Source organism: Schistocerca serialis, chromosome 2 (genome assembly GCF_023864345.2).
Source record: "Schistocerca serialis cubense isolate TAMUIC-IGC-003099 chromosome 2, iqSchSeri2.2, whole genome shotgun sequence".
Lineage (NCBI taxonomy): Eukaryota > Metazoa > Arthropoda > Insecta > Orthoptera > Acrididae > Schistocerca > Schistocerca serialis.
This window is the reverse complement of record NC_064639.1, coordinates 376,493,721-376,509,251: the sequence shown is the minus strand read 5'-3', so window position 1 is coordinate 376,509,251 and position 15,531 is coordinate 376,493,721. Positions and strand designations below refer to the sequence as shown.

At 41.9% G+C, this 15,531-nt stretch overlaps 1 protein-coding gene across 9 annotated transcripts in view; it reads left to right on the top strand.

The window, feature by feature from the left end:
• LOC126457194 (sodium bicarbonate cotransporter 3) overlaps positions 1-15,531 on the top strand; it is a 989,834-nt gene that overhangs the window by 526,090 nt on the left and 448,213 nt on the right. Inside the window, exon 1 of one of the 9 annotated variants that reach the window (XM_050093290.1) lies at positions 8,640-8,746. The exons of the other annotated variants lie outside the window; for them this stretch is intronic. Coding sequence (XP_049949247.1) covers positions 8,659-8,746 — 88 coding nt within the window. The 5' untranslated portion in view covers positions 8,640-8,658. Of the gene's footprint in view, positions 1-8,639; positions 8,747-15,531 lie in introns of those variants that run through there. 9 annotated transcript variants of the gene reach the window in all.

Sequence of the window (15,531 nt, the reverse complement as noted above, 5' to 3'; positions counted from 1 at the left end):
GTGACTGAATAGGGGATTTAGATCCGCTTACCGATTTTACATATGACCAAAACTTTTTAGGGTTCTTGTTTAGATTGTTTGCCAATGATTTATGTTCGAATTCGTTGAATGCTTCTCTCATTGCTCTCTTTACGCTCTTTTTCGCTTCGTTCAGCTTTTCCTTATCAGCTATGATTCGACTACTCTTAAACCTATGATGAAGCTTTCTTTGTTTCCGTAGTACCTTTCGTACATGATTGTTATACCACGGTGGATCTTTCCCCTCGCTTTGGACCTTAGTCGGTACGAACTTATCTAAGGCGTACTGGACCATGTTTCTGAATTTTTTCCATTTTTGTTCCACATCCTCTTCCTCAGAAATGAACGTTTGATGGTGGTCACTCAGATATTCTGCGATTTGTGCCCTATCACTCTTGTTAAGCAAATATATTTTCCTTCCTTTCTTGGCATTTCTTATTACACTTGTAGTCATTGATGCAACCACTGACTTATGATCACTGATACCCTCTTCTACATTCACGGAGTCGAAAAGTTCCGGTCTATTTGTTGCTATGAGGTCTAAAACGTTAGCTTCACGAGTTGGTTCTCTAACTATCTGCTCGAAGTAATTCTCGGACAAGGCAGTCAGGATAATGTCACAAGAGTCTCTGTCCCTGGCTCCAGTTCTGATTGTGTGACTATCCCATTCTATACCTGGTAGATTGAAGTCTCCCCCTATTACAATAGTATGATCACGAAACTTCTTCACGACGTTCTGCAGGTTCTCTCTGAGGCGCTCAACTACTACGGTTGCTGATGCAGGTGGTCTATAGAAGCATCCGACTATCATATCTGACCCACCTTTGATACTTAACTTAACCCAGATTATTTCACATTCGCATTCGCTAATAACTTCATTGGATATTATTGAATTCTTTACTGCTATAAATACTCCTCCACCATTGGCGTTTATCCTATCCTTGCGGTATATATTCCATTCTGTGTCTAGGATTTCGTTACTGTTCACTTCCGGTTTTAACCAACTTTCCGTTCCTAATACTATATGCGCACTATTTCCTTCAATAAGAGATACTAATTCAGGAACCTTGCCCTGGATACTCCTGCAGTTTACCAATATTACGTTAACTTTTCCTGTTTTTGGTCTCTGAGGACGGACGTTCTTTATCAACGATGATAATGTCCTCTCTGGTAAGCCGTCAGGTATTTTATCGTTTCGCCCAAGGGGGGGTCCCTCTAACCTAAAAAACCCCCGTGTGCACGCCACACGTACTCTGCTACCCTAGTAGCTGCTTCCGGTGTGTAGTGCACGCCTGACCTGTCTAGGGGGGCCCTACAGTTCTCCACCCAATAACGGAGGTCGATGAATTTGCAACCATTATAGTCGCAGAGTCGTCTGAGCCTCTGGTTTAGACCCTCCACACGGCTCCAAACCAGAGGACCGCGATCGACTCTGGGCACTATGCTGCAGATATTAAGCTCAGCTTGCACTCCGCGTGCGATGCTGGTTGTCTTCACCAAATCAGCCAGCCGCCGGAAGGAACCAAGGATGGCCTCAGAACCCAAGCGGCAGGCGTCATTCGTTCCGACATGTGCTACTATCTGCAGCCGGTCACACCCAGTGCGTTCAATAGCTGCCGGAAGGGCCTCCTCCACATTACGGACGAGACCCCCCGGCAAGCACACCGAGTGCACACTGGCATTCTTCCCCGACCTACCCGCTATTTTCCTGAGGGGCTCCATAACCCGCCTAACGTTGGAGCTCCCTATAACTAATAGGCCCGCCCTCTGTGACTGTCGGGACCTTGCCGGAGAATCGGCCACTGGCCCAACAGGCGAGGCATCCTGTGGTGGCTCGGAAACGATGTCATCACCACTAGGAAGCACCCCGTACCTGTTGGAAAGGGGTAAGGCAGCTGCCACGCGGCCAGATCCCACCTTCGCCTTTCGGCCAGGCACGCGCGAGCCCACCACTGTCTGCCATTCACCCTGGAGTGATGGCTGACCGGTAAGATGCTCACTGCCGGAAGACGCAGCGACATCAGGGGTTCCATGTGATTCCAAGGCCACCGAAGTAGGCATAGGTCTCACCACAGTTGCCCCAACGCCACTACGAGCCGACGCCTGCGCCTCGAGCTCGATGAGCCTAACAGACAAAGCCTCCACCTGCCCCCGAAGAGTGGCCAATTCTCCTTGCGTCCGCTCACAACAACCACAGTCCCTACACATGACTATGTTTACCCTACTCTATACGGTGACAAATTCCCAAGATAATCTTCTGATGAGCTACTCTGATAATCAAGAAACACTCACTGAAATACGAGACGCGAAAACTACGCTAGGTTTTCCCAGAAAAACTATTTAAAAGCTAAGCGCAGCAAATAAGTACAAAAACGCTTTATACAAACAGTACTCGCTGCTGCTGGTGCTCTCGCTCTGGCTGTCACAAGACAACTGCTGATTCAAGTGACTAGTGGCTAACGGCCGCGAAACAAACAAAAGAGGTTTTAGGGCGCTTTCTGTTCCAAACGATCAAGAAAACACTAAGAAATCTAACACGAAAACTACGTAAAGTTTTATCAAGAACTGTTAGTTACTATGTAGAGCAGATAAACACAAATAGAATCCCTTCCTTAGTGGAAGGTCGTAAACAAAATGCAAAATAAACGCTTTATACAAACAGTACTCGCTGCTGCTGGTGCTCTCGCTCTGGCTGTCACAAGACAGTTGTGCAGCGAAGTGTTTGATTGTAATCCGTCGATGAGAGCGTCCGCACACTGCAGTATTGCAGGAGTAACACATGTGAGCGCAAGGCCGGCAAGCGGGAAATCTAACAGGTTTGTCGCGATGATGACAGACGCCTCGCCCAACGACTCACCGTGCTTTTGTTCATTACTAGCTCTCCGTATACATTCTGCAAGCGCCTACGAATATCTGCGATGCTCTGGTTTTACGCCAAAAGAAATTAGCGACAGCTCTCTGCTTGGTACGCACCTCCGTTACATTCCCCGTTTTGAAAGCTACGTACAGCACCCTATAGATTGAAACAATAGGAGCTGAAGCCGGAACATTCCAACGTCCACAAGAAATCAGATTCCGCATGTTTTCAACCGAAATTGGGCGAGAAAAAATGTTGCATTAGTTATTTAACACACCTCGTATGTCCCCCTAAAAGTTTGCGGATCTTCAGTAAATGCTCCCAACACACACACACACACACACACTACTGGCATCAGTGACGAACATAGTTCCATTATTTGATTTCTGCAAAGTGAAAATATTAACAAATTGAACTCAATTTCTAAATGGTCAGTTGCAAAATGAACGTCACGTAAGGATACTAAAGGTGTCAGAAGTTTGCAGTGTGACGTCTGTAGCTGATTCCCGTTGTCTGGACCAGGCATATCACGCTGAGCGTTGTACACTGCAGTAACCATTATTCATAGTTAAGGTGCTCCAATTCCACAAAGTGTCGGTAAGACGAATGCACCACCAGCATTCTCCTGAAATGAAACAACGATGTATTGATGAATGTCAACAGTCTAAGTCCACTGCCCCAAACCGCAAAGAAAAAGAACGAGTATGGAATGATACAATTTCTCATCGCCTAAACCAAAGAATTTCCAACGGGAAACATGAGCAGGGAAATTTATGCCTACTCTCTTTATGGATGGTAAAGCCTTTACTTCGAGCGCTACTCATCGCGAGGAACCAAGTGCAACTAGTCTACTGCAAAACGTCAATCCACGGCCAGTGCAACAGTTGCGACATACGTGAAATTTGTGTGTGCTGTTTTTTAAATGGTATCGGTTAATTCAGTATAGTTGCATTAATCCACGGTTACGGACAGTTCAGATTTAGTTTTCGTGGTACTGGGTACCGAAGACTTGTCTTATGACACGAAGCGCTATCTCATTTTTACCTTTAGAGAAGCGAGGTGTAGACTATTTCATATACGAGTGTAGTTCTTTCAGCCATACCAAGTTTTGTAATAATAAATATTTGAATTCAGTTTTTTCCCCATATTTCATTCAGAAACTCCGCAAGTCTTCTTTTTCCTGGTCTTTATTCCTTTTCTTCACGGAGTCGGCTCTGCTATTTGGGATTTGGCAATATTACGCGAACATCCCTCCACGCCTGGGTGTAGCCAGTGTACCCGATCTGCCTGCGTCTAAAATCATCTCGTATGAAAGTGCGTGAACGCTTTGGAAATGTTTGTGAATCGTGTAGTCGAGCTGGGTCGTTGGTAGCAGCCTGGTGTTCAGCTAGTGAGATGTGGGAAACCGCTTAAAAACCACATCCAGGATAGCCGGCTCATCAGCTCTCGTCATTAATCCGTCGGCCGGATCACAAGGAGGGCTGACGCATCTCCCGTAATACCGGAAGTTCCGTGCTAACGTACGTGGCTCTCCCGCCACGTCACACTCTCCGATACTGTATGAACAAATTTGTTTCATAACATCAAATATGTAACTAACTGCTCCAATTACAATACTGGCGTATTATAAACATATATAAAACACTAAAATGCCATTTGTAAAATAAATGACAAAATTTTAATTGAATAATGTAATTATGAAACAGCCAAAGTTACACAGAAAACAGAAGTTTATTTAAATGTCGACCAATTCGGACTTTAGTCCATTATCAAGCCACCTAAATAAGTGCTACCATAATCTGTATTTGCTGGCCATATGGCTTGTATGAGTGGCTAAATGCAGGGTACTATTTGTATACGACAGCCCAGTGCTGCACGCAGCAAAACAGGAGGTCAGAAACTGGAAGCCATTTAGGAAAAAAAAAAGAAAAAAAACTTTGACGGTGTAGTAATTTCATTGAACCGTTGCAAGTTCCTGCCTACTGCCATCCAGAATGCTGGGAGTGAGTTTCACTGAATAGTCTGATAAAAGATATGTAAACTGTAAAAATGAAATGCTTTCCATAGAAAATATTTTTTAAAAAGTTACTTTGTTTCTATTGGAAATCCAGCGGTTACAACAAATGTTAAAATTTTATATTTTATAGTAAACAGTCCCAACCGCATAAAGATGTTCATTTATTTACTGATGACAGGTTTCGACCACTGTTCGGGCCAGCAAAGGTTTGCTATTTTAGTATGGCAAAAGTTGTCTCTCGATGTCTCCTTGTTTTATTTGATGGCGTTTTTAATAGTGAACACCCTAGACACTTTATTTATTTGCCACTTTTCATATAAGTCGAGGTACAGGTTTAATAATAGACCAATTTTATTATTAGGATGTCGAATTTTTTGCTATAGCTAATTATAATGGTGACTCAAGCCCAAGTTTTAATGACTGCCAAAGCTTATTATTTGCTTAAACCAAGACGTAATAGCAGGTCAGCGTTTACTGTATAATGAGAATACATTGATGTTTTTGTTGTTACCTGAGTACCCGTGACGCATTTCCTTAATCATCGTTACCTTACATATGTTTAAGTCCCAATTGTGGACATTTGATGTTAATATCAAAAATTTATTTCAGTTTATTTTTGTGTTATTCCACTGAGGTTCTTTAATGTTTTAAACATAACTGCAAACTCTGGGGATAATGAATGGCTCACATCTAATCTTGTACATAATATTACGAATACGAACATACCTGTCTTTATACTATTACGATGATTATAAGTAGTATTTTTCTCGCCGTCTGTATCTGACATATGGTATGCACTTGTCCCTATAGAAAGGCATTAATGTTATGTATCTTAATATAGCGTGTTTGTAACTCCTTTTAGTGGTTAAAGGCCTCGCTAATTTTGAATATAATTGTGACGGAAATAATGTTCAACGTATAATAACTATTTCGTTTTCTGATCGGTAGCAGTAACATATCGATTTTGATTATCGTACCTTGATTACCGGAGATCCAAATATTGTAAGCCAGTACTAATGTATCTTTGCTTTGTGGTCGTAATACATCGATATTCAGAGCGATACAATAGTTACTGGTGGCGTCCCTGCTGAACATCTTTGACTCATAATTGTTACACCCAGGGCCCTATAGATGGCACCATGCGTTTTCTCATACGTTAACGGCTTCTTTTTACTCAGTTTTAAGTTTTGTATCATGGTTTTATAAAGTTTATTTTATTTTCGATACATCTATGATTATAATTGTATTTAGGCTTTATTTAACGTGTTTTACGGCCATTGGCTGATAATGATGTAATGCTGGAGTTGGTGGGTAGAGTTGCACTATTTAAGCGATGTAAATTGCATGACATGCAGCAGTGGTTATATGCCTCCTAGACTGGGGCTTGCTCCTCGCCAGGTGCAGCAGACTCCCATGGATATAGCTCCCTTTCTTTTACGTATTTGTTGATATACTGTGTTTCTTTTCATGCTAGTAGTTTACATTCCTCTAAGTACAATGATGCTACTCTCTTCACAGAGTAAGCGGTCTGAAGCTGACCAAAACAGTGGTCGAAACCGGTCACTAGTAAATAAACGAACACCTTCCTGCGTTTGGGACTGTTTTATTACAAAAATTAAGATTCTGTAGAACAATTTTTGCTGTTGAACATTATGTTGTATCGGTTACTTTAATTTTCACCCCTGTTTTCACAGGTGCTTGCTCAGTAAAGTAGTTGAGTGGTAGAACTCTCAGAGAGGGAGTTGCATGTGAGGGCTCATGGAGAGCGAATATAATGTGGAAAGTGGTCACCAGTCATGAATATGATGTTTAACGTTTGTAGATAAGGCTGAGTTTGAAGAACCTTTTTAAATACCAGCTATTAGTGTACCACATTTAATATTGGGTGACATGGATCTGGGAAATAATTATGATGTAATTTAAACAATGAAGATCGTTCTGAATGGCTACAAAATATAAGAAATTTCGTTAATATTTCTCCCAAGTTGGTAAGTTAATTTTTTTTGTATGAAACATGTTATAAATCCGCTGCAGTTTAGGATGAAGCACTAATTTTTTATTATTGAACCATTAGTTCCAAGAAAAACTTTTCTGGTAAACAGAAATTTGTTAACATCGCTTTTTAGACAAGAAGAGAATAGACGCTCTTGAAATGCTGTGCTAGAGAGGATTCTGAAGAGTAGATGGGTATATCATGTAATTAATGAGTAGGTACTAAACAGAATTGGGGAGAAAAGAAATTTGAGGCTCAACCTGACTAGAATAAATGGTTCAAATGGATCTGAGCACTTGGGACTTAACATCTTAGGTCATCAGTCCCCTAGAACTTAAAACTACTTAAACCTAACCAACCTAAGGACATCACACACGTCCATGCCCGAGGCAGGATTCGAACCTGCGACCGTAGCAGTCCCGCGGTTCCGGATTGCAACGCCGAGAACCGCACGGCCACCGCGGCCGGCCAACCTGACTAGAAGAAGGGATCGGTTGATAGGACACATTCTAAGACATTAAGGAATCATCGGCTTAGTATTGGAAGTGTGGGGGAAAAAATCGTAGAGGGCGACCAAGAGATGAGTACAGTAAGCAACTTCAGAAGGATGTAAGTTGCAGTAGTTATTCGGAGACGACGACGACAACGGCAGCAGCAGTAGTTGCGAAATCGTGAACATATATCTTCCTCGTCAGTGGTACTCCCCAAGTCTTTCCCCGAAGTATTTCCGTGTGGTCAAGCCACGCAATGAAAAGCTGGGTGACAAGAAGTTCTGATTTGGTTAAACAGTACACCAGGCGTTGCACGAGTGCATGCGCGTCTTCCAAGTGAGTGCGTTTCTATAGAAATTCGGGTCCTTTGTAACCCCTTCCATCGAGTATGGCTGGAACACATACACATACATACACAAGCGAGTGCGTATTGCGTCCTTTCGTTCGTATATCCTGTCTATGAATCCTTAACACGGTTGTGTAGCAGAGACGACCTACTGCGTCGCAGCGGTGTTTCCAAACAACGATTGCATTTTCCACGCTAGTGGGCACGAATTCCGCCGCCAACTAGTTGCTAGCGGACGCGTGCAGATCGCACAGGTATAAATAAAACGCCGCGGGACTGCCGCCAGGCGCGAATGCCGCGGGCTGCTGCGTCCCAGCGGCCAGCCCATGGGAACCATCGGTCGGCGCCGCGCCAGTATCTCGCCAGCTGTCGCTTCGAGAGGGTCTCCCGCTGTCGCACGCGTTATCGACAGCGTTCGACACTGCTGCTGACAGTGAACAGCGCCCCACTCTGTCGACGGGAGCCTCTCCTGCTGGGAGGGTCGATAACCTCAGGTGTCGATCAGTACCAGTCGGCACCTCTTTATCTGCTTCCTTTGGTCGCTGCCTGATTCCACGACGTAGGCTGTGTCGTAGAAAAGCATCTAACAAAATTTGTTGCACTGCGTTACCCACATTCTAACATCTGTCTCAAGAATCTTAAAAGAATTTGGAGAACCATCTAACGAGGACCGGGCTCCACTGCTCCGATAATCCTGTTGCGTTTAATTGCACAATCCACGCTGGTACTGCGACTTAGAATACGGGAAAATCAGCCGTCGCAGTGCGAGTTGCTTGTGCAATGTAATGCTATCCACCTGCCACGCTAGTGCCACTGGCAGACAAGCGCCCGTATCTCTGGCCTGTGAGGCAGCCCCCACGGAGCAGGTTTCTGAGGACTGCCTGGGAGTAGTGTCCTAGTGAAGAGCGGTAGCGTGTCGCCTGCCATCCGACAACCATGAGTCAAGAGGACCCCGACGAGCCGCAGACGATTACGGACGAGTTGGCCGTCCGCCAGGACAAGGACCTCGAGGAAGAGGCGGCAAGTACGTAGCCTGTGGCGCACTGTTCGTTTGTTATTGGCAGCGCGTGATGACCACACAGCTTTCACGTTCATTATGGTTCCTGACAACACCTTAATTACACATTCCGTCATCTTCATGAGCACAATATAGTGATAGCATTTTACTATTCGAAATATCCAAATAAAATATAGTCCTACATTCCTTGGTAACAAATGTTCTGCTGCTAATGTCAAGCAGGTTTTCTCTCTTCTGAGAGACAAGCGAAGTGGTTCAGTGACTCTGGATGTCGGGTTGAAATCTCTGTTGTGGCATCTGCTTAAGTACGTTGCCTATATTTCTTCAGAAAAGTGTCGCAATGTCTGATATCTTACCATCCGCGCTCAGCCTCTAATACATCAGTGTCTTTTTTTCCCTCCACAGTTTCCTTCTTTTACACATGCTTCGAGAACAAAACTCTTATCTTCCATTTTCAAACATTCTGCATTAAACCTATGCGTGCGTAACTTGGATGGTACTAATCCATTTCTCACATACTTGTGAGTTATCGAACAAGGAAATGAGTTTCGTAAAACGTCACTATTCTTTGACAGAACTGTCTATCAAAAAAGTAGGGAATCCCCACAGTTAATCTTCCACTAATCTGCAGTAACGCATACTGAAGACCAAAATCGTTTTTTTATGTATCCATTGAGTATACAGAAGTAATTCCTGAGCTTTCGGTTGTGCCAATTTAGACAGCGGAGCAGAATCTGAAAAATTTTCGTAAGCTACTCTCCGAGCTCTGTTTCCAGAAAGAGCCACTATTTTAAAAAAAATCTCGAACGTTGGTCCTCCAGTACGTAATACGTTTAGACAACACAGTTAGATGAAGTGTTGTATACAGAATCGCTAAATCCCGAAGAGGAAGGTGTTTCCTCTGTTATTTTCAAGATTGATTTTAAAACCACATACATATTGCTGCTATTTCTGAACTGTTTGTTAATTCGTACGAAATGTGCATACATTAGACTTCCCACTTGCACGAAATAGACTGCTTAAACGACGACTATACTTGAAACTTCAACTGAATCGAACCGATGCTTGTGTATTTAACATCTGAAGCCTTATTTCTTACCGTCACAACGTAAGACAACCTAAGAGATATACGTAAAAGCAGATCATTTGTTTTACGAGCTTGTTAGAAACAGTTTATGCAAGATAAAAAAATACAAAAAATTGAAATTCAGTAATAACTTTTATCGAGTCGAGTATTAGGCCTGCTCACTTTGTCCGCGTCTTTCAGACTTTACAAGTTTGACTAATGGAACTACCGATGACTATTAATGAACATAAACATAAAAAATATTCTTTCTTGGTTACGTGTTGCACGGTACAAAACAGCTGTAATACACTACCTGGTAATCTTTCCGGTATTTTCATTAATCGCTTCAGGAAAATGTGAGAACGTTTCTTTCGAGAGAGCCAGGTCATTTACAGCCACCACATTTGCCTAACCGAAATGGAGATCCATCTCTATTAACGTACATTCCTTCCGTAACACGGCATGACGGCTAAAAGGAGCCGCAAAACTAGTTTCTTCAGCTGGAGAAAGTACTGTGCGGTGCCATCCTTGATCCGCTACAGTTACTAGTCTGTGAAAACAAATGTCGTCTTTAACGAAATTCCACTCTTTTTTGAAGATACGACCGGCAAGCGCTTATTGTGCGGAGGATGTTAAAAATGAGCAGGGGTAGAAAATTCTGGGAAAATTATCACTTGGTCGGAACTTCTTTTGTATACCCCCGTTTTGGGCGAAGCCGTTGCAACGCATCCTTATAGGAACGTATTGCACCGTCTTCGTGTGCCTACTCCCGCTAGAACCATAACAATCAAATATTTCGGAAAGATACCCATTATGGGTCTGCGTAGAGAGCACGATTAGCTCTTACAGTTCGTAGTATAAATGAAAGAAATGGGATAAAAAGGTAGTCGGACGAAACATAGCAACAGTGTGTTGTGCGCCTTAAACATCTTGGAGATTATATAAACACTGAATATAGTAAATAGGATTTTATAACATTTCTAGTAAATCATTATAGAACCTCTGACATGTTTTACAGACGGAAGTATTTGTCTGAATTTTTCGCTTCCTTAAGGTGTTCTCCTTACGTCAAAACTTCGTATAGTGGGATGTAACATTTTACTTTCTAGCTGTTCGCTTATAAATCCAGGATTACGAGTCTGTGTTACGCATAACCAGTTCGAAGCATAGAACACACTAATCAAGTGCGCTCGTAGGATAAAGTTAAAATACTCCTCTTTCATTTTTCTTCAGCCGACAATAATAGGGTTGAGCAACTCTTGGCTGCAGAACATTATTTTCCAGATATAGGTTGTTTGATACATTTTTACGACGTACTAATAATGAGACGAAAGCAGTGATATAACATTTGCTTCCATTTTAATCAATATACGTGATTTTTCCGAGTACAAAATTATTTACAACCTAGATGGACACACTCTGAGGTGTGGAGAAACAACTGACAGCTAAACCTTTCGACGTCCAATGCTTGTCTGTTCAAGCATTTGTTGACAGTTAAAACGAATACATTTATTGTTGAACTTGCTACTTTAACTAATTTACAGTGACAAAAACCAATTTTACTTCAATTAGATCCACTATGAATTAATGTAACCACAGGTTGACCATTCAAAACTACAAAGCAAATCACAGTTAAGTCTGAAATTTTAACAGTTTTAACAATATGTAGACATCCAGTCAAAGTAATTCATCAAATAATTAATGCATTTCCACTATTACCAACACTTACAGCATATTGCAGCACTGTATATTTTTTGTATCATGTGTGTTTTCGTCAGCACGGTAAATACGGTAATTTTTACATGTGTGACTAACTGAAGTTCTACGTATCTGACGAAAGAATTTACTTATATTGTAGTCAGTGGTGAAAAATTTCCCAGTAATCAACGTAAATGAAGACAAAATTATGACTGAATATTTGTGAATGGAAATAGAATGTGAATCGGATGGCTCACTGAATACGGCATCAGTCACTTCAAGTTTGTACCACTCGTCTGCCGCATTACAAGGGGCACAGTGTTAAAGCTGAAATCGTCGCGCCACATTTCATGCTTCGAATAGTCAATAACACATGCTTGTCCTCTTCCCACCAGTAAAGCACCGTATTTGGAGTCACTTGGGTTACAAGAGATTTGGCAACAACAGCTCTGTCATGAGAGTTTTGTTTGTTGAGTTCATGCCACACTGTTTTCGTCGGCGTTGCTCTGTAAATGCATGTTAGTACTTCTGTAAATAGCGATCTCATTGTCGCTAATAACCTTCGCAAATCCTTACTTGTCTATATTGGAATTTTATTAGTTTTATATCCCCGACTACTTTCGGTTGGCTGATTTCTCCCATGAACTTAGTGTGCTGTCACAAATACTAGATCCTTGAGAAAAAATGAAATGATCATATGGCATTGATGGCCGGGAGGACCTATCAGGGCAAGTTCGATCGCCGGGTTACAAGTCTTATTCCCCGCAAGTTTTATTCCACGTGACGCCACATTGGGCGGTTTGCGTGTCGGTGATGATGAAATGATGATGAGGACAACACAGCATCCAGTCCAAGCGGAGAAAACCCCAAAGCCGGAGGGGAATCGAACCCGGGCCCGATGCATGGTACGCAAACAGGTTACCACTCAGCTACATCCCTGAGAGACTAGTCACAACACGGACGTACCAACCAATCGATATTGACAACTAGCACTCGATATTACCCGACTCAGTAAATTGAAGGCCTGCCAAGATTGACGGAATCGAAGTGTTTGTCTGAGAAACAGATTAACATCGTACATTCCAATATTCTTGCAAGCGGAGCTCTGTCACACGCTACACCTTCGTAAGCCAATGACCTGCATAACAGTTAAACACTGACCGGCGCATTTGTTTGACAATGCTCTTCGCACACTATCACAGTCATTCCCAATATAAACTGTATGAATACATGTTTCGTGTGAATAAAACACTAGTCTCTACAATTTTGATACTTCAGTTCTCTTGTAAAAGTGCACTGTGGTATGCCCTTTTTTGGTCAATTGTTTCAGTTGATCGCAAATAAGACTCCCTGGAAATTAAACAACAGTTTTTTGTCCTAACTGTAATAGCCTAACAAAGAATGGTAAATGGACACATGGGGTATCAAATTGACCAGCCTCGGGTCTAGTTGTGCGGAAAAAGATTTAATTGCTTTAAAGCAATTAGGACAATTAAGAATGCTTAGTGATTTGACGGAAAAGAGAAACATTTATCGAACAGCTGTTGCTGGCTATGCAAACGAAGTGTCAGACAATGACAAATCACAGCATAAACTGAAACTTCTCTGCACTCTCGTGATCTACACACTCAAATATTATAACTATCACAGACGTGCAGGAGACCATGGAAATTTTTTAAGGAGGTTTACAATACAAGGAGAAAATAAGAAAGAATAAACATCAATGTGCTACACATAAGTCAGAAAAGAAACACTTAAGATCAGTAGAGGTGGTACTGTGTTTCTATTCAGTCATTGAACATACATGTCAGAGGAGCTCGATTGAATTCCGAATATCAGGGCGGCTCCTTCGAAATGAACACGACCGGTTGCCGTACGTATCCCGATCCCGTCAGAGTTTCCTGTCATTGATAGCCTAGTCGTCGAAGAAGCATTAAGCCTTACTCTTTCCTAGAGTAAAACACTCCATCTGGAAATAAAGTATTTACACTCCTGCGAATTCCTCTACATCGCATATGCGATCTACAGGGTGGTCAGAAACATTCCGAAGAGCTTATAAGAGAGCTGCAGGGAGGTTGTGCTGAGAAATAATTGTTGAGAAAAAAATTCGATAACTTTACAACCTTTTCAGACTGTTTCTGGCCACCTTGTATACATATTACTAAATTAGTCCCCAGCTGCATTTTTCTCTCTGTATGTGAAAACTGACCTCAGGAACTACTTTGAGGATTTCGATATTTTTTTCACTAATACATAAACTGATCCACGAGAAAGGTTTGTATATAAAAACTATTACCGCTACCCAAACAAGTGATCCGGCTGCAGGTACTTAGACCTGTGAGATGCAGGGGCGTATTGCTAGTAGAAATTAATTATTTACGATTTTAAGTTGGATTTCCACCTCTACCAACTAAAACATTTTAGAATTTCGTTACCAGAATGTAGACTGTGGCTCCAGATTGGTGTTGGGAGCGGCGCAACAGAGAATGTTGACCGACTGAATTTTAGTAGTTAGATGTAATTTGCAATTCGCGATTTAGTTGTAGCTCTAGGCTGTATGATTGATTTTAAAAAATACAGACTTCTGTTCTGAATTGTTGCAAGTTCCGCATATGTAATGAATGAAAATGTACATTGTAAATTAGTAATAAAATGACGCACATTACGGATCGGTGCCACATCGAAGTATTGCGTCTTCCTTGCTAGAAATGCTATAAAGTAAAACTCATGACACAATGAATAAGGAAATTAAGCATGTGGACTAGATGATTCATAATCAAACATCACTTAGGTAGCTCAAGATATGATAGTATGTTAGGAAATCAGTACAAATACAGACCCAGATGTCTAAGGCGCTGCAGTCATGGACTGTGCGGCTGGTCCCGGCGGAGGTTCGAGTCCTCCCTTGGGCATGGGTGTGTGTGTTTGTCCTTAGGATGATTTAGGTTAAGTAGTGTGTAAGCTTAGGGACTGATGACCTTAGCAGTTAAGTCCCATAAGATTTCACACACATTTGAACATTTTTGAACAGACCCAGATGGTTACGTTATGGAGGTAGGCAATAGAAAGGAAAGTACGAATAGTCTGGCTTCTCCTAGCTGCTCTCAAAAAATTTGAAGGCTGCACCTTCTTTTATTATACAGATAATATAAATATGAGCATAGACTCTATGGTCGTAATCTTTATACAAATGTTTCACGAAAAATATCTTCTTAGAAAAGGGGTATTTCACGTTGACACTAAATTACCCTCTTATTTTCTTCAAATCATTCATATTCTCTTGTGATTCAAGTATGGTTTGTGTTGATAAAAGCCCGAAGTTCGCTTCGTAGTGCCTTGTAGATGTACGGCACTTCCACTTACACTAAACTGCAGTCGAGGGTTCTGAATCGTCCAAATGCCTTGACGACTTGTAGTATTCGTGATTTAAAAATCTACGCTAAAACAAGACAATAGCGATTTCGTAACTAAGACACGGCTCGTCTTACTGTGCTAGAGGACGGTCGGCGTTCCTGGTGCCAATTAACATCGGCAAGAGGCCAAAGAGGCGTCTCATGTGGTATGTAGTCTACATCTGTAAGAACAAGCGACAGTGATTGTAGCGGTGGGAACAACCGAATGAAACCACTCGATTCCTTCGGTTTGACTATTTCAGCTCCATTTTTACGTCTCGGCTGAGTTACTCATTCATTCTTTTGAGTGAAACCAGTCTAGACCTTTCATTAGTTGATCTGAAGCAGTGGTATGCAGCCGGTGTTCACATACTTCCGGAGCGTAGCCCTGTACGAATGGGCACGTGAAGGTATCAAAGGGGCTGCATCAAAGTTAAAGTAAGGGTTATACATATTCATTCAAATATATACTGAATATACTAATTCTTGTTTTCATCATTTAAAATTGGTTAATACTCGTACATTGCTGTGGATTAAATTGTTGCAGATGTAATTAATATGAACTAATTAAACTGATGTAATTTTCGAGATACGAAGTTGAGCATAAAAGTTCCCTTAAAGATACGCGTGGAAGA